The sequence below is a fragment of the Madurella fahalii genome (assembly GCF_045866475.1).
Source record: "Madurella fahalii IFM 68171 DNA, scaffold_1, whole genome shotgun sequence".
NCBI lineage: Eukaryota > Fungi > Ascomycota > Sordariomycetes > Sordariales > Madurella > Madurella fahalii.
This window is the reverse complement of record NW_027263971.1, coordinates 5,290,820-5,309,955: the sequence shown is the minus strand read 5'-3', so window position 1 is coordinate 5,309,955 and position 19,136 is coordinate 5,290,820. Positions and strand designations below refer to the sequence as shown.

Here is a 19,136-nt window from a genome sequence, read left to right as displayed (position 1 = left end):
ATTCAGCCTCCCGAAACCTTTCCGTCGCTCTAGAGTATCCTGCTGTTCCTATGACCGTATAAACTAAACGGCACGGGCCGGCTTCCGACGCGTCGGTCCCGGTTCCTGACCGCTGACCGTGCCGCGTCAAGAGACTCATGAATACCTCTCCTTCGCAGCCCGCCCACCAGATGCGGGAGACATTCTGAGAGAGTGGTGCTGTATCTCGTAGCAGGTTCCGATTAAGCATGATCTTATACTTCTTCCCCCGGCTGCCGATCGCTAGAACGCGGTTTGATGTTTCTGCCCAAGAACCGATGCTCATTGCTATACGATCGCCCCATGAACCATGCATGGCCTCCGATGCCGATCACACGTCAAGTGCCCTAGTTTGCGCACCCTGATGCCCAGATGGCGGACGTACGTCACCAAGTCATGCCAAACATTGTTTCGTGCTGTTGGCTTGGGTGCGATAAGCGGCCGTAAGATCGGAGTATAGGTTGCGCGAACCATGGGTCCCGTGCTATACACAAGGGTGGCTGATACACATACGATATGCGAGTAAGGCTACGGACCGAACCTTGAGAGATCGGGTACCGAGTGTTTCTCGCTGGGGAATCAAACAAACATCGCTCGTTTCCTTGGAATGGAACTGGATAGCGGGTTGACCGCTTGATGACGTCTTTTTCTGGTGGAGCCAAAGAGTCACAAAATCCGTTTTGTGATGGACGCCATATTCGAGACAACGCGAAAATTTGATTCTAATGGGTATCATGTCGGTTCGTTCATGCCCGTTTACATATTCTGCTTCGAGTCGTCCAACTTCATCCGCTTCTTGAACGCCATCGGCGTTTCAATCTCCTTTGTTTTCCGCGAGCCGAACAATACCGCTTTCCGCGTTGACCACATGCCCTTCCCCTTCTTTTTTGCGACCGCCTCAGCAGCCCTGTACGTCTCTTCCATCTTTGATCCGCCAAACTCGGCGCCCGTCTTGCCTTCGTAGGTAGTCGCCAGCCCGCACTTGAGCAGCTCCAGCCCAACGTCCTTGCGCAGGAAGAAGGGCGGCTTGCGGACATATACCGTTGCCACCACACGCTCGTACTGGTCGCGCTTGTAGATGAAGGCTCGCACGCGCTTGTTGAGGACATAACTCTCCAGCCAGGCCAATGCTTCGGCCGCGAACGGCTGGGCAGGCTTGCCGAAGTGAGCACCCTCTGGAGCGTCTACACCGGCGATCCGCACCGAGATCTACGAGGGGAACGAACACACGTTAGCAAAGGATCTCGTGCTCCTAGCATGCGAAGTAGCGACTCACGGTCCGGCCCTTCAGCTCCTTCCTGTCTTTGGGCACACTTCGCAGCCAACCCCAGCCGGCTAGGCGGCCCCCGGGAGTGTGGAACATGTGGAAGCCATCGCCGTCCCCGACGCTCGTCACCTTCCCCAGAAGGCTGCGGCGGCGGAAGAAACTCGGCGCAATGTGGTGGCTGCCGGGGAAACGGCGCAGGTAGGTGTGGTAAAATGTCCAGAGGCCAAGAGTAAGACCAGCGGCCGTGATCGGTGCGATCCAGTTGTGGGGCTGGCTGAGGTGTTCCCGGATACTGTCCGCCAGCGAGCTGCCAGTGCTCCGAGAACTTTCATTCTTGGTTGTCGCCGGCGGCGAGGCTCTCGGTTGATCATTTGCTGTCACCTGCAAGCTGCTTCTCCTCGACCAGCGCTTTGGATCTCCGTCGTCATCTTTGCCGCCGTCTGGTGTCGAAGAAGACGGATGACCCCATGGCATTGTGGTTCGACCGCCGAGTCTTTGGAGGGCGGCGGGACCTTGTTGATCGGGGTTTGCAGATGTGAGCCTCAAAAAGGGAAAGGATGCAACCCGACATCGCCTGCTGATCGGCTACTTCCGGCCTGGTAGAAGCGCACGGGCCGCCCCCACATCCTCTGTGGGTCTGGCGGAATGAGACCGTATCTTACAACGGTTTAATACAGGAAATGGATGCGTTGGATACTAACGAAAGTAAAGTGAATTAAAGGTACTTATAAGAATGGAGTAAAGAGTAATATGAGAAATAAGATGAAAATAAAATGTGTATACTACCGTCCCAGTTAGCCAAGTCGTACAATAGAGATGATTAGATGCGGTCATGTAACTGGATCAAATGGCTGACGTTACCACAACTTAACCCATCACCACCAAGGAAACGAATACAGATGGAACCCTCCAGCGTAGCCGGTGTGGCATCCAAACAACTCAAAGCATCTACCAAATTTTAACAAAGAGATTTTTTTCGGTGGCAATCGTCGGTTTTCATAGTAGTTTTCCTGTACAAACTTTAGGCCGTCACACAGGATAATAATAGTTGGTAGATCATATACCATGATAGTTTAGCTCGCGAAGCTGTATTCATGTTTGAAAACGTTGTTACTGCAAAATTCAGCATCAGTTGCGTTTTCAAGCTGCTAGCGATGCGCTTCGTTTGTCACCCACCCCTCTGCCGCCTTGTCAGTTAGAGCCCTCAACGCGGCCTTTCTCTCGTCCGTGTCTTTAGCCATCCGCTCGGCGATACGCTCAAGAAGCTTAAACGGCCGGAGTTTGGGGTCGACGTAAGTCGCCTCCGAGTGTACCGCGGAATTCGACTTATCCCAACCATCATCAATCGACGTATCGCGAGTGTCTGTAGTTTCTTTGAGCAATGAACAAGACGCAGCTGTACCATCTTCGATCGTGCTACCCGAGTTTGTGCCAGAATCCGTCTTGAGGTTGAGCCACTCACCATCTTTGGCTACTTCAATCCCTTTGATGTAATCGAGTTTATTTTTGAGGGTCTTGATCCGACTTTTGATCTCTCCCAACCGGGATTTATCGATCGTTATGACTGTCATACACTTAGGGCATTTCTGTGGAACGCGGATTGTGCCATAGCCGTGCGACCACATAACGTCGCAGCTCACGTCTAACCCACCACGTTGGAACGCCTTTTCGTTCTCGCAGGGCTCCAAGATGCCCAACCAGACGAAGTGGCTGCAGCCAAAAATGAGGCGGCGATGGAAACACATACTGTGATTTCTAGATGGCTTAGCAGATGCTAATCACAGCTTCGTTAGTAGGGGTTATTGGAGCACACCCAGCATAAATATTAGACCAGAGTGCGACTGTTCACGAGTATGATAGCTCTCTCTCTATATTATTATTATCATTCATACATCGTTCTACGCCTAGAGGGGGTATCGGTTCTTCTACCGCTAAATACATAGGAAAAGCGTATGTATAGGCCAGTTGAAAAACCTACGTCAAACAAGTAATAGAAAACACCGATGATAACTGTATACTTGTGGGGAAGAAGAAAGGTATTGTACCGCTACTTCTGGAGCTGATGTAACCATGGCGAACGGATAAGCCTCTTTGTTGAAGCTGGGGTCCTTCCGCATTGGACGTGATCGATGGTCTTTGTCTGGGAGGGAACAATACTGCACTCCAGTCGAACATATGTGGTGTAAGGTAACATGTAAAAACGTGTTGCGACAGCTCCTTTGTTCAGAACGGCAGTAGAGAGGCCGGTTTTAGCGTACGAGATTCTGGCTTCGCTAGCAGAGGGCCCAAGAGCGGAGACTGCGTGCAAACGAAACGGTGTGCCGAGGCCTAAGGTTTTCTACGGGCCTAAGATAGGTCTGCTCGGATAGGGCACAACCTAACGACCACTGCGGCGCCTACTCATGCAATCCTGTCCATCACTCCACTCCTTAACACCTCGTCGAAATCTCTCGCCCACGCCAGCCCACGCCCCTCCCTCCACTGGTCAACATGCGGGACGTCAAACCCAACTCTCTTCAGTGTCCGTAGCAGCTTACTTTCTTCCTCCTCCTTGGCCATCACCAACCCAAAGTCCGCCTCAACCAAACACGCTAAATCAGTCGTCGAGTCGCCGAAATACACCACCTTCTCCTCTTCCATCCGCTCCCGCAGCGACTTAATAGCGCGTAACTTATCCCCCGCCGTAAGCAACGGCTCCCCGCCAAGCTCCTTTGGCCCCTTGATCTCCCCGCCAGGGAACCCGATCCCGTTCGCCACGATTCTGTCCTCCATCAATTTGAATGCCCTCCCCGCATGCCCGGACGCGGGACACCCGCTCTCTACCACACCCTTAATAAACCTCCCGGACCAGTTGACGCTGACGACACCGATATCCCAGCCCCCCGCCCCGCCCATCCTCTCCACAAACCGCCCAAATCCCTTCCTCAACCTCACCACCCCTTCGCCACCATCATCACCACCGCTACCACCTTGATCCGAAAAAGGAGAAGAAGAAGGAGGAGACGAACAAGAAGACGAGACCGCCGCCCTTCCCAACCCCTCCAAATCCCTCCCTTCCAACCCAGCAAACAGCCCGGCCCCGCCCACCCTCCCAACCGATCGGCCCTCGACCGCCGCGAGGCTCTCAAGAAAGTCCAGCTCCTGGGCGAGCGTCCTGCGCAGGTGGGCAGGCGGCGAGTAGGCCTCAACGTGCGCGGCGTGGTCGGCGACGTAGTCGCGCACGATGGCGCGCCAGCGGGCCGACAGCTCCGGGCTGGGAGCGCGGGGGTTGCGGTGGGCGAGGGCGAGGGAGACGAGGGTGTTGAGCGTGTCCTGCTGGGTTATTGTGCCGTCAAAGTCTAGGAAGATGAGACCCATATTTTTTATTTTTATTTTTTTATGGGTTTTGGTTTGTATTTGGTTTTATCTTGTCGTTCCCGGCTGTTTGCTGCTTCTTGGATGGAGGGGCTGTGAGGTTGTAACAACGCCTGGGTATGCACGTAAGGAGGCGGTGGGATGGAGAGTCAGGGGGAATGATGATGGAGGGATGGACGTACCTACTGTACAATGGCGTAAAGTTATTTTAACCTGCTAGACCCGGGGATTTGGAGAACCCCACATTCCGTTCGAAAACCAAGGTTCAATCTGCAGGGAGTGTCGTCAGTAAAACTCTGGTTGCGTTGCATCCGAAACCACAGCTACTGGCAGTAACAACAAGGCAACAACCCGAGAAGTGAAAGGAAATCTGCCAGATACCAGATTGTACACCGCCGCACTTCCCCGGCATTACCAAATGCTGTCCAATTTTTTTTTTCTTGATGCAAAGGGTATCTATCGCCTATACTGTCCTGAGAGCCCTCTCTTGTAAAGTGTTACCTCCAATAACGCCTTGAGGAAAACAAAACATGGGCTTTGTTGGGGAAAGCCCGAGGCAACGCACGCTACCATACATCCTCCATCTTGATGTCATCCTCGTCCTCGTCTTCTGAGGGTTCGTCGGCCTTAGGCGCCGCCGCGTCATCCGCGGGCTTGGGTAGGGAGGCCACCATGCTCTGATACTCGGGCTTAAGCGACCAGTGGTTGGCAAAAGTACCCGTCCGGTGCAGGACGGCGATTTTGTCCAACGTCTCCCGGAGATATGCCTCGGGCTGCGGAATAGCGCCACGGAATGCCTTGATGGACCAATACTTGTGCTGCGAGAAGCATTTGGCGATCTCGTCCAGGAGCTTGTTCTCTGGCCAACGCGTCGCCTTGTTCTCCATCTTCTTCGCCTTGGTGGGTTTGTCCTTGGTTTTCTACACCATGTGTCAGGGAGCGCGTGGCGGAAAAGTAAGCAAAGGCACATACGAGGAAGCCCTCCCATTCTTTGAGGTCGGTGATGCCTTGGGCCGGCAGACGGTCAAAGATTTTGACAGTCTTCTCAGGTTCTTGCGACTCCTTTGCACGGTGGAAGAGGTATAGGTTCGACTCAATATTTTGCACTGGAGTGCAAACCACCTCATGCTTAACCTTGCCGGCAAGCTTTGTTTTCTCTAGAGCTTCAAGTCAACGCTGTCGTTTGGAACGAACGGGGAAGGGGGAACCGACTTGGAATGGGCCGGCGTCCATACGGGGCGCCCTTCCTGACCCGGTCCGGCGCTTGCTCTGTCTTGCTATACTGCTTGCGCAAGATGTGGGCAGGTATGCCCTGGGCTAGAGCATTGGCCCTCTCCTTATTCTTGGCAGCGTAGCTCGGCAGGTCCTGTTCGGTGAAGATGAAGGTGTTGTTGACGTCGTGGTTCACGACGTCCATGTTATACTCTTTTGGCAGTCCTTGATGCGCTGGGATATCTGACTTGAGGAGCATTTGCAATTTCTTGGGACGTGGATACGTATGTCAGCGGCAATTTCAAGGCGTCTCTATGGCCGGTAAGACTGACCAGATTCCCATCCTTGTCCGTCGACTGGCGAATCTTTCCAATCTCGATCTCGGCGTCATCATCCAACTTGGACCAAGCCTGCCACACGTAGCTCGGAAGGCGCGCCAGGTACATGCGGCTGTACGTATCGGCCTCGGGCAACTTGTCGAAGAACTCGAGGTCCGGCGTCTCGTCGAGCGCTTCATCCATGAACGGAGAGCCCGCGTCGGGGTCTGGCTTGATTTGTGGTTGCTCTGCCATCTTGGGATCCTCAGCCACAGGCTATCACGGTGTGCGAGTCGAGCCGGAATAGTGAGGGTCGAGGTTCGTGGCTGGGGAGAGCGGAAGATCGCGTAGCGATGGTTTCGGCAACAAAGAAAGCACTGCGTTGGAAGTCCGCCGGCGCTGCTAAGAGCCAAGCATCCCAGGTAAAAGTGGGCCCGCCTGTTATAAAGTACAACCTCCTGCTGCCTTGCCCACAACAACACGAGCCTGTAGTGACGCAACCACGGCTCTATTACTCGTATTTCGCTGAGGGGCGGTACCGGCTTGAGTTAGCCCGGCAGACGAAGATATTATCCAAAGTACGGCACTGACAATTGTGCCTTGGGCGGTCGGAAGTCATTGGCAGCTGAGGAACCCAGGTACTCCGTACGTAACGGTTCAATACATATGGATTGGCTTCTCATCGCTTCCAAGTCCTGATGACGCACCCTTGCCCCCTGTCATCACACCACAACTTAGCGTGCTTTTCCCGTGCCCCTCCAATTCTTCGCACAACATTACGCTCATCGCAATTCGCTTTTCCCGACCTCCGCGTCGCACCGCATTTTCACACCTCGTCTCGCAACTCTCCCAAATTCTATCATCATCTGGATCTCCGTCTTCTTACTCGACACTCTATAAAGACTCTGCCAGATCATACGCCACATCGGTTGCCAAGATGTCGGCAGAAGATCGAGAAATGATGGAGAGAATCAGCCGTTTGGCTGGCCAAATCAATCGCCACAAGAACCAGCAGGCGGGCTTCGCTCCCGCGCCGCCAGTTCGACCGCATCACCGTATGTCAACTAAATCGGTGCATCATGACCTCACCGACATTGACGATCTTCAAGACACAGCCCATTCGAGTGCATGGCGTCGGACTGGGTTCCCTCACCGCGGAGGCCATCACAGCGCGCGGATGCCCGTTTACCGAAACAGGACGCTCGTATTGAACGGCGCTTCTCAGCAAAACCAATCTGGCGACGTCGACTCGGGGGCCACATCGGACGCATCTAACTCGTCGTGGGTAACGAAACACGACCGCCATTTACAACTGATAAACTCGTCCGTCTACAAGAAAGAGGCACCGGCGCGGTCATTGGCTTTGGAGCAGACGCGGCGGCAAAAACTTGCCCTCAGAAACAAACAGGAACGAGCTAAACTGATCAGTCATCTCACTCGCATGGTGGATAGCGGGGATTTCGGGCCAGCTAATCGGCAGACTACATCCGGCAAGTACGAGATCGCTGTGCAGGGCGTCCGCTTCGTCGTCTCCAAGAACGGCAGCAAACTTGTCAAAGTTCCAGGTTCGTCAGGACGATGGGCGAGGCCTACGCAGGAGACTCACGCGAGCGCAGGTGATGGCAACTCGGCAAAAGCGACTCCCAAGATGGCCGTCATCGGAGGCGTCAAGTTCTACCGAAGTAAAAACGGCAACCTGTACCGCCACGGGATTGTGAAGGCGCAGCGGTATGTCTCCCGGCACAGTTTGGCCTGGCAACTGACTCCAGCATCTTGCAGGCAATCGGGCACCGTCAAGAAGGTCGACGTGCCTTGCAAACAATTTTCCATGACGGGTAACTCCTTTTTTTCTCGACCGACGCCCCGGACCGCGTCGAACCGACCGGGTTTCGGTAAGCCAGCGCATACTCACTGACGGGGATACAGGTTCCTGCACCCAAGGCCCTCGGTGCCGCTACGTACACGACCCGCACAAGGTCGCTATCTGCAAGGACTTCTTACAACACGGCAGCTGCCCCAGCGGCGAGCACTGCGATCTCTCGCATGACCCTACCCCCGAACGAACCCCGACTTGCTTGCATTTTGCCCGAGACAGTTGCACCAAGTCTGACTGCAAATATGCTCACATGAAAGTGTCACCAGCAGCTCCGGTGTGCCGGGCCTTTGGCTTCTACGGCTACTGCGACAAGGGCGCCAGCTGCCCGGACCGCCACGTTTTCGAATGCCCAGACTTTAGCAACACGGGGATCTGTAAGATCAGGGGGTGTAAACTGCCGCACCGCGAGAGGGCAAGCGTCCTCCGGCGTGGAGCGAGCGGCAGAGACACGGCGAGCATGGAAGACGACGAGATGGAAGACCTCTCGAGCGATGAAGACGGCGAGTCTATCGACAGCGACGACGTAGACTCGGACGAGGTGGACGAGTTCATCGGCCAAGATGAGACGGGTGGTCTCGACTTCACAGAGCAGAGGGACTTCATCGAACTATGATGCTGCAACCCTTGGGAGCTCTGTCTTGACACGTTCATCTCTTACTTGCATCGCCTATTGGCATTGATACCCCTTTGCATTCTAGCAGCCGTCCGAGGAATCGCCGGAGTTGCCCACATGGGGCGCGTGGCGTAAAACGTTTTAACGGCCCAACGAGGCCGTTCTTGGCCCGACGGCGTCAAAACCATGTTAGGATATAGACGAAGAAGTAACGTTTAGCCTCGGTAGAGGATTTTAATGAAGAAGCATGTAATGAGTTCGGCATATCTGCACGTATGTGGCACGACACTCCTGGGTGTTTTACTGTGTGCATCGCACCACGACCATCTCGCGTGTCGTTCAAGGGGATCCATGGTTTGCCGCCCCGGCAATGAAGTGCAGGCGGGTTCGGTACTGGTGTGGAAGCTGGCCAAAGCCTGACCCGAGTTCAACCCAAGTCTGCACCACGAGTACCCTGCATACGAGGCGCGTTATTGGCATACCCGACCTCATCCACGTAACTTCTCGAATACCTGGGCTTGTTCCAGGCTGTTTCGTTTGGCCATATATCTCGACTGAGAATGTAAAGGAAGGAAGACGGGGAAGTGGCGGAAGATGGATAGGAGAACGATAGCCAGAAAGAACAAGACAGCCGAGAGGTAAACTGGAAACAGAATGCAATGGTGCATTGAATTTCCAGGTTGTGCTTGCTGGGCAACCATGCTAAACAACCTTGTGGAGTATTGGACCGTCTCAAGATGTGTCGATCACGAGGCGGGGATAAAGGGGCAAAGAGGATTGTTACCAGCGACTCGGTAACGATTTTCCACCGACATGCCCGCCCCGCACCCCCAACTCTCCTCAACGTCTTTGCTTGTCTATTCCGCTACTGAACTCCACTCGCACGTTCTCCGCACTCACGTGGCATGGAGGGGAGCTCCGGCACATCAGATGGTTTGATACAGACTCTCATTGACAGCAGTGCCGGGGCGCCGACCAAGCCGGAGATGGAGGAATGAGATGCCGTCCCACGCCCTAGATTCCCTGCTCGCTCATGCAGCCCCCTGCAGTCCACTACGACCGTACGTGCCGGCTATGCGTCACCGATAGCATTACTATTAGATCCCCGTGCTGAGTGTACTCTCTTGGAGGGGTAAGAAACCCAAGCTAAGCGTTGGCCCAGTGATCCAGTGGTCCAGCGACTGGCTGCTAGAGCGCTGTTCCGTCCGGTTAGCTCTCTGGGTTTGTGTAGCGTCAGGGGTGTGCCGGGCCTGCTCTAGCCGACCTTAACTGCTTCTCCGCTTGGAGTATCGGGTGCCACTTTGACGCGTGCACCAACGTTCCGGAACCTGCCGTATTGCATCCCGGCAGCTGGTCGAACGAGTAGGTGGGTATTAGCCGGGCATTTGCTTCAGTATGGTCCGCCACGGGCCAACGTGTGGTAGTGATGGCCAGGGGCCCCGGGAGTGGTGTTATATAAGTAGTAAGGTAAGGATTATGGCTCCAAGTCGAGTGCCTTTCCCATCACTACTCAACCACCTGCCCTTATTGTTGCATACACCGTCCTCGGCCCACCCTAGCCTCCAAGAAATTATAAGCTGTGGTTAGCAACATAGTGCGAGGCTAGAGCATCTATTGAAGGTGATGGCAGCTGTAAATGGGCATTCCAATGAACATGATGGACGGAAGTTCGTTCTGAAAGATGTTCCCGTTGAGAATTTGAGACCACTCAAAGTGGTCGTCGTCGGCGCTGGTTTCTCTGGCATCCTAGCTGCCATCAGAATCCCAGAGAGACTGAGGAATGTGGAACTGGTCGTCTATGAGAAGAGTGAACGTGTCGGGGGAGTCTGGTGGCTGAACAAGTATCCCGGTATGTGCAATAATGCCGGTAACACAATGGGAGGGGATGCTGACTCGGAACCCAAGGCGTTGCTTGCGATATTCCATGTAGGTGCCCTTGCGCAGAAGCTTGGTCAGTAATTCTAACCCATGCGGCAAAGCTCACTCCTACCAATACACTTTTGCCCCCAATCCACATTGGAGCAACCTTTACGCCCCTGGGAGCGAGATACAGCAGTATCTCGAGGGTGTGGCCGAGAGATTTGGAGCAACCAGGTTCATCAAGACGTCGCACAAGGTTGAGCATTGTGAATGGGATGATAGCCAAAAGAAATGGTCGGGTTCGCTACTCCATCCGCTCCCGTGCTGCTAGACTGACGGGGTGCTAGGAAGATCAAGGTCCGAAATCTCATTACGGGAGAGACGTTGGAGGACGCGGCAAACGTTCTAGTAACTGCGCGGGGGCAGCTCAACGATATGTCGTGGCCCGACATACCCGGCCTCAACAATTTCCAGGGAAAGATTATGCATTCGGGGGACTGGGATACGACGTAGGACTCGATATCTTGGGAGGGTGGAAGCCTCTAACTGACGTCTATTTAGCTACGACCTCCGCAACAAGAAGATCGGCATAATAGGCAACGGCTCAAGCGCCATCCAGATCATCCCCAGCCTGCAAAAGGTCGAGGGCGCCTCCCTGACCTGCTTCATGCGCTCCCCAACATGGATATCTTCGGCGTTTGGAGACTCGGGCATGGTTGATCTGGGCCTGGACCCCGCAAACACAGACTGTACGCTGGCCCTTCCCCCCCGTATGTTAGTCCCTTGCACTAATCATCCAAACAAAGTCTCTGAAGAACAACGCCGCACCCTGGCTACCGACCCGGTTAAGTTCCTCGAATTCCGCAAAGTATTCGAATCCGGAGGCAACTTGATCCAGGATAGCACTATCCTCGGCACGGAAATGCAAAAGGCCTTGCAGTCTGACTTCCACAAAGCCATGCATGACAAACTGCAAACCCGCCCCGATCTATTAGCCCTGCTCATCCCATCCTTTGCCCCGGGTTGCCGCCGTCTCACACCGGGGAAAGGCTTCCTCGAATCCCTGCTCGCCCCCAACGTCTCCGTAGTCAGCAACCCAATCCAGCGCATCACCTCTTCCGGAGTAGACGTAGCTACCGTCGCTATCGTCACTACCGCCGCCTCCCCCTCCTCCTCCTCCTCCTCCTCCTCAGAGCCCGACACTAGCATCCCCTTGGACGTCCTCATCTGCGCGACGGGGTACAACGTGTCGTCGGCGCCGCCGTTCCCGATCCTCGGGCGGGGGGGTTTGTCGCTCGCGGCGCGGTGGTCCGAGCGCCCGGAGACGTACCTCTCGCTGGCCGTGGACGGCTTCCCCAACCTGCTGATGATGTTCGGCCCCAACTCGGCCATCGGCTTCGGCAGCCTGACCAAGATGCTCGAGGCCGAGGCCGACTACGTCGTGGCGGCCGTCCGCAAGCTGCAGAAGGAGGACTACGCGGCCATGGAGCCCCGGCCGGAGCGGGTGCGCGACTTCGGCGCCTACGTCGACGCCTACTTCGCCCGGACCGTCTACGTCGGCGCCTGCAGGAGCTGGTACCGCCGGGGCGACAGGATCGTGGGCCTGTGGCCGGGCTCGACGCTGCACGCGCTGGAGGCGCTGAGGGCGCCGAGGTGGGAGGATTGGAACTATGAGAGTGTGGACGGTGGGGAGGGGAATAAGTTGAGATGGCTGGGGAACGGCTCCAGCGTTACCCAGATAGATGGGGACCCATCGTGGTATATCAATCCTGATGAGGTGGAGGTGCCGGTGGAGGGGACGCCTGAGAAGAATCCGAAGTACAAGGCACGGCCGTGGTCGTATTGAAATCCCGTCTTCTTTTCTGTGAGGTTGTGGAGCGGGAGGTGTCCAACACCTGGTTTGACTTGCAATGTTTTGTTATGTTTATCGTCGGCTCGTCCCACCCGAGTTTATCGTGGTGGTTCAAGTGTGAAGTAAATCTGCAGCGTCACAAAATCGCACCTAGGATCACAACCAACTTTGCTGCATTCGCATACGCGAGCTACCCCGGTTTTTAGTTTAGGCCCATACACGCCATGGCCACGTAATCCCAACGCCATGCGCGCAAAACGATGTTGAAGTGTTTTAGCTCCCAACCTTGAAGGTCCTCCCGCTTGCCGTCTTGCGCTCCTTCTCTTCGTTGTCTGGCCTTGCTCTGCGGAGGACTGCAACGCTGTTAGAATTGAGAGGTGGCAGGCCAGGCACAGCTGCTTACCCTGGAGGAAGTCCGCTGTCCGCCGTCGCATACGAGAGTGAATATATGCCTTGGGTTGGAGATAGGTTAGATACACATATACATCCGCATTAGGCGTGAGTTAATATACCTTGGAAGCCTTGATGTGGTAGTGGAAGTAGTCGCGGAAGGTCTGAATGTGCGAGATGACGTCGGGCATCCGCTGGGGGGTGAGATGTCGGGTGAAGAGGACTGCCGTTGTCAGCACATACACAACATAGCACATCTTCACCACCGTCCACATACCAAAAGTAACATAACCAATCTCGCCAGTGCCGGTGTTCTTCACGCCCGGAACGCCCTGCAACTCCAGGGGAGGATCATTACGGAACAGCACCTGGGGCGCATTCTGAATTGCTCGTCGCCGCGCGTCGACGAACTCTTGAATAAAGACCTTGCCAAATACGCGATCCGTCTCTTCCCTGAAGACGGTGCTGAAGATGACGGTGACGCGGTCGTGGCTGGCCTTGACATAGATGGCCTCCTCCTCACGGTAGTGGATCGCCTTGACCTCGCCGCCCTCGCGCACGCCCTGCGGCGCTTCCTCGGATGTGAATTTGGACGCCTCCTGCTTCAGGCGGTAGTGCTCCTCGTAGGCCTGCTCAAAGGGGGCGGCCATGGCGTTGCGCTTCAGCAGGGAGATTTTCTTGACCAGCTCGTCCCGTGCCTCCTTGTCTGCGGGTAGATTCTCCAAATCCACCACAATCGAAAAATCATAGCCCGGCTCCGGGGGGACAACGTAGGGCCCGTACTCGCGGCTCAGCACCTCCTCGGCGCCGTACCGCACGAGATCCTGGAAGCAGCGGATCTGGATCGACACCATGATCTTGGTCTTAGTCTCGGGCGTCGAGATGTGGAAGATGACGCCGTCAAAGTCGGATACGGTCTGGTCGATGGACACGGGCGGCGCCCTTGTGCGGAGATGTCAGCTTGTGTCGAGGGGGGAGGGGGGGGGGGGGGGGGGCGGAGCGGTTGATTTCTGTGCGCATTGTAGACTCACCCAGAGAAGCGCTCCGTGAGCACCGACTGTATCAGCACATTTTGGTAGTCGAGCAGCAGCATCTTGAATGCAGTCCCCTGCCTCAATCGTGTGGTTGACGGTTGCGGTGGTGTCGTCGGCAGCTGTAGTGGGGCCGCGAATGAGTGGCAGTGGGCGGGTTGGGAAGCTGACGTTGCGGCGGGCAGGGAAGCCAGCCAAGGCCGAGGCGCCCTGACAAGGCCCCGGACCCCTGAAGCCTGCCCCGCATCTTCAATCATCGGATCTGAGCCAGCCACAGTTCAACCCACTCAGAGCTGCCTTTTGGTGTGGCTGGTAATGATCGTTGCTTATCTTATCGCAATCCAAAAAAAAAGTTCTGGGAATGGCAAGCACATGCCGCCCTTCACCACGCGCCAGGACGCATTGAGACGGCTTCGAGGCGTGCGCTTGCAATCAGGCTGCAAAGTGACAGTCGCCCATCGCCAATATGGTCAAATCCTACCTGTAAGCTCCAGAATTTCCCAAGACTCTCCCGCCCACCCCCACCTGACTGTCTCAGAAAATTCGAGCCCTCCAAGTCGTTCGGCGTCGTCGCATCCAGCAACTCAAACCTCGTTTGGTCGTCGTCCAAGGGAAAGACTGGTACTGGTGCCGGCCAGGCCATCGTAGCCGCAAATGAGGAGGTTCTGGTCTGGGATATCAAGAAGGGCGAGCTGCTGGGCCGCTGGAAGGACGAGAACTGCAGAGCAAAGGTGACGGCCATCGCGCAGTCCGATACCGATCCGGACGTGTTCGCTGTGGGCTACGAAGATGGGAGCATTCGTCTCTGGGACAGCAAGATCGCCACCGCGGTAGTGAGCTTCAACGGACACAAGTCGGCCATCACCATCCTCGCCTTCGACAAGACGGGTGTGCGCCTGGCAAGCGGCGCCAAGGATACCGATGTTATCATATGGGATCTCGTCGCCGAGGTGGGGCAGTACAAGTTGCGGGGGCACAAGGACCAGATCACAGGCTTACACTTTATCGAACCGGACCCGATGGTCGAAGAGGAGAACGAAGAACAGGCCTTGATGGCCGTCGACAGCGAAGCAGCAGAGGGCTTCCTCCTGACGACGGGTAAGGACGCGCTGATTAAGCTCTGGGATTTGTCTTCGCGCCACTGCATTGAAACACATGTGGCGCAGACGAATGGCGAGTGCTGGGCTCTGGGCGTGTCACCCGACCTTAGCGGCTGCGTCACGGCTGGCAACGATGGAGAGATGACGATATGGGCACTAGACGTAGCCTCTCTGGCTTCTTCAGCGCAAAAAGTCGACATCACACAACCGGTCAACTTCCTCCAGGACAGAGGGACGTTGCACCGGCAGAGCAAGGAGAGGGCGGTTGAGGTCAGTTTTCACCCACGGCATGATTATTTCGCCGTTCATGGTGTAGAAAAGTCGGTCGAGATTTGGAGGATACGGACAGAGGCGGAGGTCAGGAAGAGCCTAGCCAGGAAGAAGAAGAGGCGGCGGGAAAAGCTAGCCAAGGATAAAAAGGCGGATGGGGATACCGCCATGGACAGTGTTGGGGATGAGGCAGACGACATCACAAAGGCCGAAATTTCCGACGTGTTTGTCCAACACGTCATCGTTAGAACTACAGGCAAAGTCCGATCGGTTGACTGGGCCACTAGCCAGGGGAACAAGGATCTACAACTGCTTGTTGGATCTACAAACAATCTGCTCGAGCTGTACACAATCACCGGAAAGGACAAGCTCAAGTCAAAGAGCGATGTGCCCGACTACAACAAGGCCCTGGCCGTCGAGCTCCCTGGACACCGGACCGACATCCGGTCCTTGGCCATCAGCTCCGACGACAAGATGCTGGCATCTGCCGCCAATGGCTCCTTGAAAATCTGGAATATCCGGACGCAAATGTGCATTCGGACGTTCGACTGCGGCTATGCCCTTTGTTGCGCTTTTCTCCCCGGCGACAAGGTGGTGGTGGTTGGAACCAAAGAGGGAGAGCTCCAACTCTACGATGTCGCTTCAGCAGCACTACTGGAGACCGTAAATGCTCACGAGGGGCATGCCGTTTGGTCTCTGCAGGTTCACCCAGATGGCAAATCCGTAGTATCGGGGGGTGCCGACAAGGCTGCCAGGTTCTGGGATTTCAAGATTGTCCAGGAGCAAGTTCTAGGGACCACCAGGACAACACCCAAGCTCAAGCTCGTGCAGTCAAGGATCCTGAAAGTGTCGGATGACATTCTCAGCTTGCGGTTTTCTCCCGACGCGAAGCTGCTGGCAGTTGCCGTTCTCGATAGCACTGTCAAGGTCTTCTTCGTCGACACCCTGAAGCTTTACCTCAACCTCTACGGCCACAAGCTGCCCGTGCTCAGCATGGACATCTCGTATGACAGCAAACTTATCGTCACCAGTTCAGCCGACAAGAACATCCGGATATGGGGCCTTGATTTCGGCGACTGCCATAAGGCGCTGTTCGGCCACCAAGACAGTATCCTGCAGGTCGCCTTCATCCCCCACAATTCGGACGGCAACGGACACCACTTCTTCAGCGCCAGCAAAGACCGCACCATCAAATACTGGGACGCCGACAAGTTCGAACAGATCCAGCGTATCGACGGCCACCACGGCGAGATCTGGGCCCTCGCCGTCAGCCACAGCGGTACTTTCCTCGTTAGCGCGAGTCACGACAAAAGCATCCGCGTGTGGGAGGAGACGGACGAGCAAATCTTCCTCGAAGAAGAGCGCGAGAAGGAGCTCGAGGAGCTCTACGAATCCACTCTGACCACCTCGCTCGAGCAAGACCCGGACGAGCAGGACCAGAACCAAGAGGTCGCGGCCGCAACCAAGCAGACGGTCGAGACGCTCATGGCGGGCGAGCGCATCGCCGAGGCGCTCGAGCTGGGCATGGCGGACCTGGCCGTGATCCGCGAGTGGGAGGACGCGAAGCTGGTCAACCCCAACATCGCCCCGCCCCAGCGCAACCCCGTCTTCGTCGCGCTGGGCAACATCTCGGCCGAGACGTACGTGCTGAACACGCTGCAGAGGATCAAGGCGTCGTCGCTGCACGACGCCCTCCTCGTCCTCCCCTTCTCGGCCGTCCCGCTGCTCTTCACCTTCCTGAACCTCTTCGCCCTCCGCGAGATGAACATCCCGCTCACCTGCCGCATCCTCTTCTTCATGCTCAAGACGCACCACAAGCAGGTCGTCGCCAGCCGGACTATGCGCGCCATGCTCGAGGGCATCCGCGCCAACCTGCGCGCGGCGCTGAGGCGGCAGAAGGACGAGATGGGCTACAACATCGCCGCGCTCAAGGTGGTGGGCATGCAGCTGCGCGAGAAGAACGTCAAGGAGTACGTGGACGAGACGTGGGACGAGGACGAGAAGGAAAAGAAAGCTGTGAGGAAGAGGGCGTTTGCCAACGTTTCCTAAGGGGGGACCCTCTCGTGGTCAAGTCGGGTGATGGGTGGGAGGGGGTTATGATATTGTCATGGTGGTGCTGCTGGTGAGATTAAAAGAAATGAATATATATACTTGAATGCCTCATCTAGTCACGGGATCATTGTCTGTCTGTCTGTCTGTCTGTGTGTGTGTGTGTGTGTGTGTGTGTGTGTGTGTGTGTGTGTGTGTGTGTGTGTGTGTGTGTGTGTGTGTGTGTGTGTGTGTGCGTGCCCAAGAATGGGTAGTTTTCTGTATCCGACTCTTATGATGATAACCCATTAGGCAAGTACAATATGGAAGGGAGTATCAAGAAATAGGCTCTTCCATCAAAGAGGAACCCGGGGTATCAATCTCCCGTAGACGCCGCCTGCCTCTACCTTAGAAATACAACGCGAATTCTATGTGGTACTGTACATATACCCTCTAGAAATATTACTTGGCCATTTTTGTGTTTGTGCTCCGTGGTGCCTCTCCCCATAACTGTTCCATCGAGCAAGAGTTGCCTCAGGTAGACGGCAGCTACGGTACTACTACGTCCGGACGACGGAGTGGAGGATATTTGATCCGTGAAAGAAGGGCAGTCCCGTCAAGTCTCGGGAGCGGATGTCGGCCCGGACACAGTCGGCGTCTCGGTAGGGTCTTCCGACGGGGTACGCAAGGCTGCCGATCTCCCGGGCGACTCGGCAGCCACCTCGGTGTCGATCTCCATACAGGTAGGCGCTTCCACAGAGGTGCTCGTCGGGCCGTCGGCATCAATCTCCATGGGAGTCACCGCAGCAGCCTGAGGCGTGCCCGCAGCAGACGCCGATGCTGCTGATTGTTGACACTCATTCCCTGCTCTGGGCATTCTTCGCCCACTGATAGGCGATGCCCCTGGATCTTGACTCCAGCCCTCTGGGCTCGACAATGCTCGATCGCCCGCAGGTGGTTTCTGGACTCGGGGGGTCGATGTATCCGTACGTTCACCCTCCTGTCGCAGAGTCTTCTCGGCGGCGGCGGCGGCCTCGGCTGCATTAGCCGGCGGGCCCTGGGCTGTAGCCGGTTCTGCGGCCGCTGGTCGATCTGGCTCTGCTGGGGAAGAAAGCAGGTTGACCTGAAACCGCTGCTCGCCAGGTGGCATGGCTATAAGTTGTCGTTCGGAGCCAGGTGGAGACGGGCCCGCCGCTGTCATCGCCTGGGCTTGTGCCGCGTTCGTAACCGGTCGAGGTGGCGAGCCAGACGACGTAGGGCTTGGTGGTGGTTGAGGTGCCGCCGTCAACGGAGGAGGACCAACGTGTACAGGAGGTGGGACACCATGGAGATGTGGCATCTGGACAGCGGCGAAGTTTGGTGGGGCGTAAGGGCCGACATAGCCGGCAGGCCCCACGTAGGGGGCCGGTGAGGATGGTAAGGCATGAGCCCCGTTAGGGGCAGGAGGGCCTGGCGGTGGTGCCACATGTGGCCCTGAGGCTTGGCTCTGATGGAGAGGGCGAGCCCCGTGGGGGTTAGGGAGTTGGCCGGTGCCCGGGGGTGGCCGCGGCCCGTGCGGTACGGGCGGTTGGCCGTGGTACGGAAGCGGATGTGCTCCGTGTGGCCCGTGTGGCCCGTGTGGTCCGGGTGGCCCCGGTGGAGCGTGCTGTCCGGCATACGGAGGGTGGTGCGGATTGCCGTGTACAAGGGGATGGCCATGCAGCGTTGGGTTTGAGGGCTGCGTTTGGCTGGTTGATGCGCCCGGAGACGACGAGAGATTCGTGCCGGCTGGCGAAGCGGGAAACACGGCAACATAACTCACCGGGCCTAGGTGCGGCGGCTGGCCAGCATACACCACCGGCAATACAGTCCCGGGTGGTAGGCAGTGCTGGCCATGGAATGGGCCCGGTTGCGGTCCGGTATAGACGACAAAATAATGTGCCGGGCTGTAGGCGGGCGGCGACCGCAA

General features: G+C 56.4%; 10 protein-coding genes across 10 annotated transcripts; 3 read left to right on the top strand and 7 right to left on the bottom strand.

The window, feature by feature from the left end:
• Positions 1-774: 774 nt before the first annotated feature.
• On the bottom strand, positions 775-1,759 carry LCL3_2 (putative endonuclease lcl3; the record flags this gene model as incomplete). The annotated part of the gene is made up of 2 exons (XM_071057050.1): positions 775-1,227; positions 1,295-1,759. The coding sequence occupies 2 exons, from the start codon at positions 1,757-1,759 to the stop codon at positions 775-777; spliced, it is 918 nt and encodes a 305-aa protein (XP_070913151.1).
• A 599-nt stretch (positions 1,760-2,358) lies between these two features.
• LCL3_1 (putative endonuclease lcl3) lies at positions 2,359-3,030 on the bottom strand (the record flags this gene model as incomplete). Its single annotated transcript, XM_071057049.1, has 2 exons — positions 2,359-2,398; positions 2,462-3,030. The coding sequence occupies 2 exons, from the start codon at positions 3,028-3,030 to the stop codon at positions 2,359-2,361; spliced, it is 609 nt and encodes a 202-aa protein (XP_070913150.1).
• Positions 3,031-3,685: 655 nt separating this feature from the next.
• On the bottom strand, positions 3,686-4,642 carry MFIFM68171_01626 (uncharacterized protein; the record flags this gene model as incomplete). Its single annotated transcript, XM_071057048.1, has 2 exons — positions 3,686-4,224; positions 4,294-4,642. The coding sequence occupies 2 exons, from the start codon at positions 4,640-4,642 to the stop codon at positions 3,686-3,688; spliced, it is 888 nt and encodes a 295-aa protein (XP_070913149.1).
• Positions 4,643-5,205: 563 nt separating this feature from the next.
• On the bottom strand, positions 5,206-6,423 carry MFIFM68171_01625 (uncharacterized protein; the record flags this gene model as incomplete). The annotated part of the gene is made up of 4 exons (XM_071057047.1): positions 5,206-5,559; positions 5,612-5,796; positions 5,852-6,119; positions 6,184-6,423. The coding sequence occupies 4 exons, from the start codon at positions 6,421-6,423 to the stop codon at positions 5,206-5,208; spliced, it is 1,047 nt and encodes a 348-aa protein (XP_070913148.1).
• A 682-nt stretch (positions 6,424-7,105) lies between these two features.
• MFIFM68171_01624 (uncharacterized protein) lies at positions 7,106-8,657 on the top strand (the record flags this gene model as incomplete). The annotated part of the gene is made up of 5 exons (XM_071057046.1): positions 7,106-7,223; positions 7,278-7,733; positions 7,785-7,896; positions 7,948-8,003; positions 8,095-8,657. The coding sequence occupies 5 exons, from the start codon at positions 7,106-7,108 to the stop codon at positions 8,655-8,657; spliced, it is 1,305 nt and encodes a 434-aa protein (XP_070913147.1).
• Positions 8,658-10,280: 1,623 nt separating this feature from the next.
• On the top strand, positions 10,281-12,363 carry MFIFM68171_01623 (uncharacterized protein; the record flags this gene model as incomplete). The annotated part of the gene is made up of 6 exons (XM_071057045.1): positions 10,281-10,506; positions 10,563-10,583; positions 10,637-10,811; positions 10,865-11,026; positions 11,079-11,266; positions 11,324-12,363. The coding sequence occupies 6 exons, from the start codon at positions 10,281-10,283 to the stop codon at positions 12,361-12,363; spliced, it is 1,812 nt and encodes a 603-aa protein (XP_070913146.1).
• Positions 12,364-12,642: 279 nt separating this feature from the next.
• On the bottom strand, positions 12,643-13,852 carry ARC35 (Arp complex subunit; the record flags this gene model as incomplete). The annotated part of the gene is made up of 5 exons (XM_071057044.1): positions 12,643-12,722; positions 12,773-12,821; positions 12,882-12,982; positions 13,037-13,701; positions 13,791-13,852. 5 exons carry the CDS (start codon positions 13,850-13,852, stop codon positions 12,643-12,645), a joined length of 957 nt encoding a protein of 318 aa, XP_070913145.1.
• A 404-nt stretch (positions 13,853-14,256) lies between these two features.
• On the top strand, positions 14,257-17,209 carry DIP2 (beta transducin; the record flags this gene model as incomplete). Its single annotated transcript, XM_071057043.1, has 2 exons — positions 14,257-14,273; positions 14,329-17,209. The coding sequence occupies 2 exons, from the start codon at positions 14,257-14,259 to the stop codon at positions 17,207-17,209; spliced, it is 2,898 nt and encodes a 965-aa protein (XP_070913144.1).
• Positions 17,210-17,804: 595 nt separating this feature from the next.
• On the bottom strand, positions 17,805-18,065 carry MFIFM68171_01620 (uncharacterized protein; the record flags this gene model as incomplete). The annotated part of the gene is made up of 1 exon (XM_071057042.1): positions 17,805-18,065. The coding sequence occupies one exon, from the start codon at positions 18,063-18,065 to the stop codon at positions 17,805-17,807; it is 261 nt and encodes an 86-aa protein (XP_070913143.1).
• Positions 18,066-18,472: 407 nt separating this feature from the next.
• On the bottom strand, positions 18,473-18,886 carry MFIFM68171_01619 (uncharacterized protein; the record flags this gene model as incomplete). The annotated part of the gene is made up of 1 exon (XM_071057041.1): positions 18,473-18,886. The coding sequence occupies one exon, from the start codon at positions 18,884-18,886 to the stop codon at positions 18,473-18,475; it is 414 nt and encodes a 137-aa protein (XP_070913142.1).
• Positions 18,887-19,136: the final 250 nt, after the last annotated feature.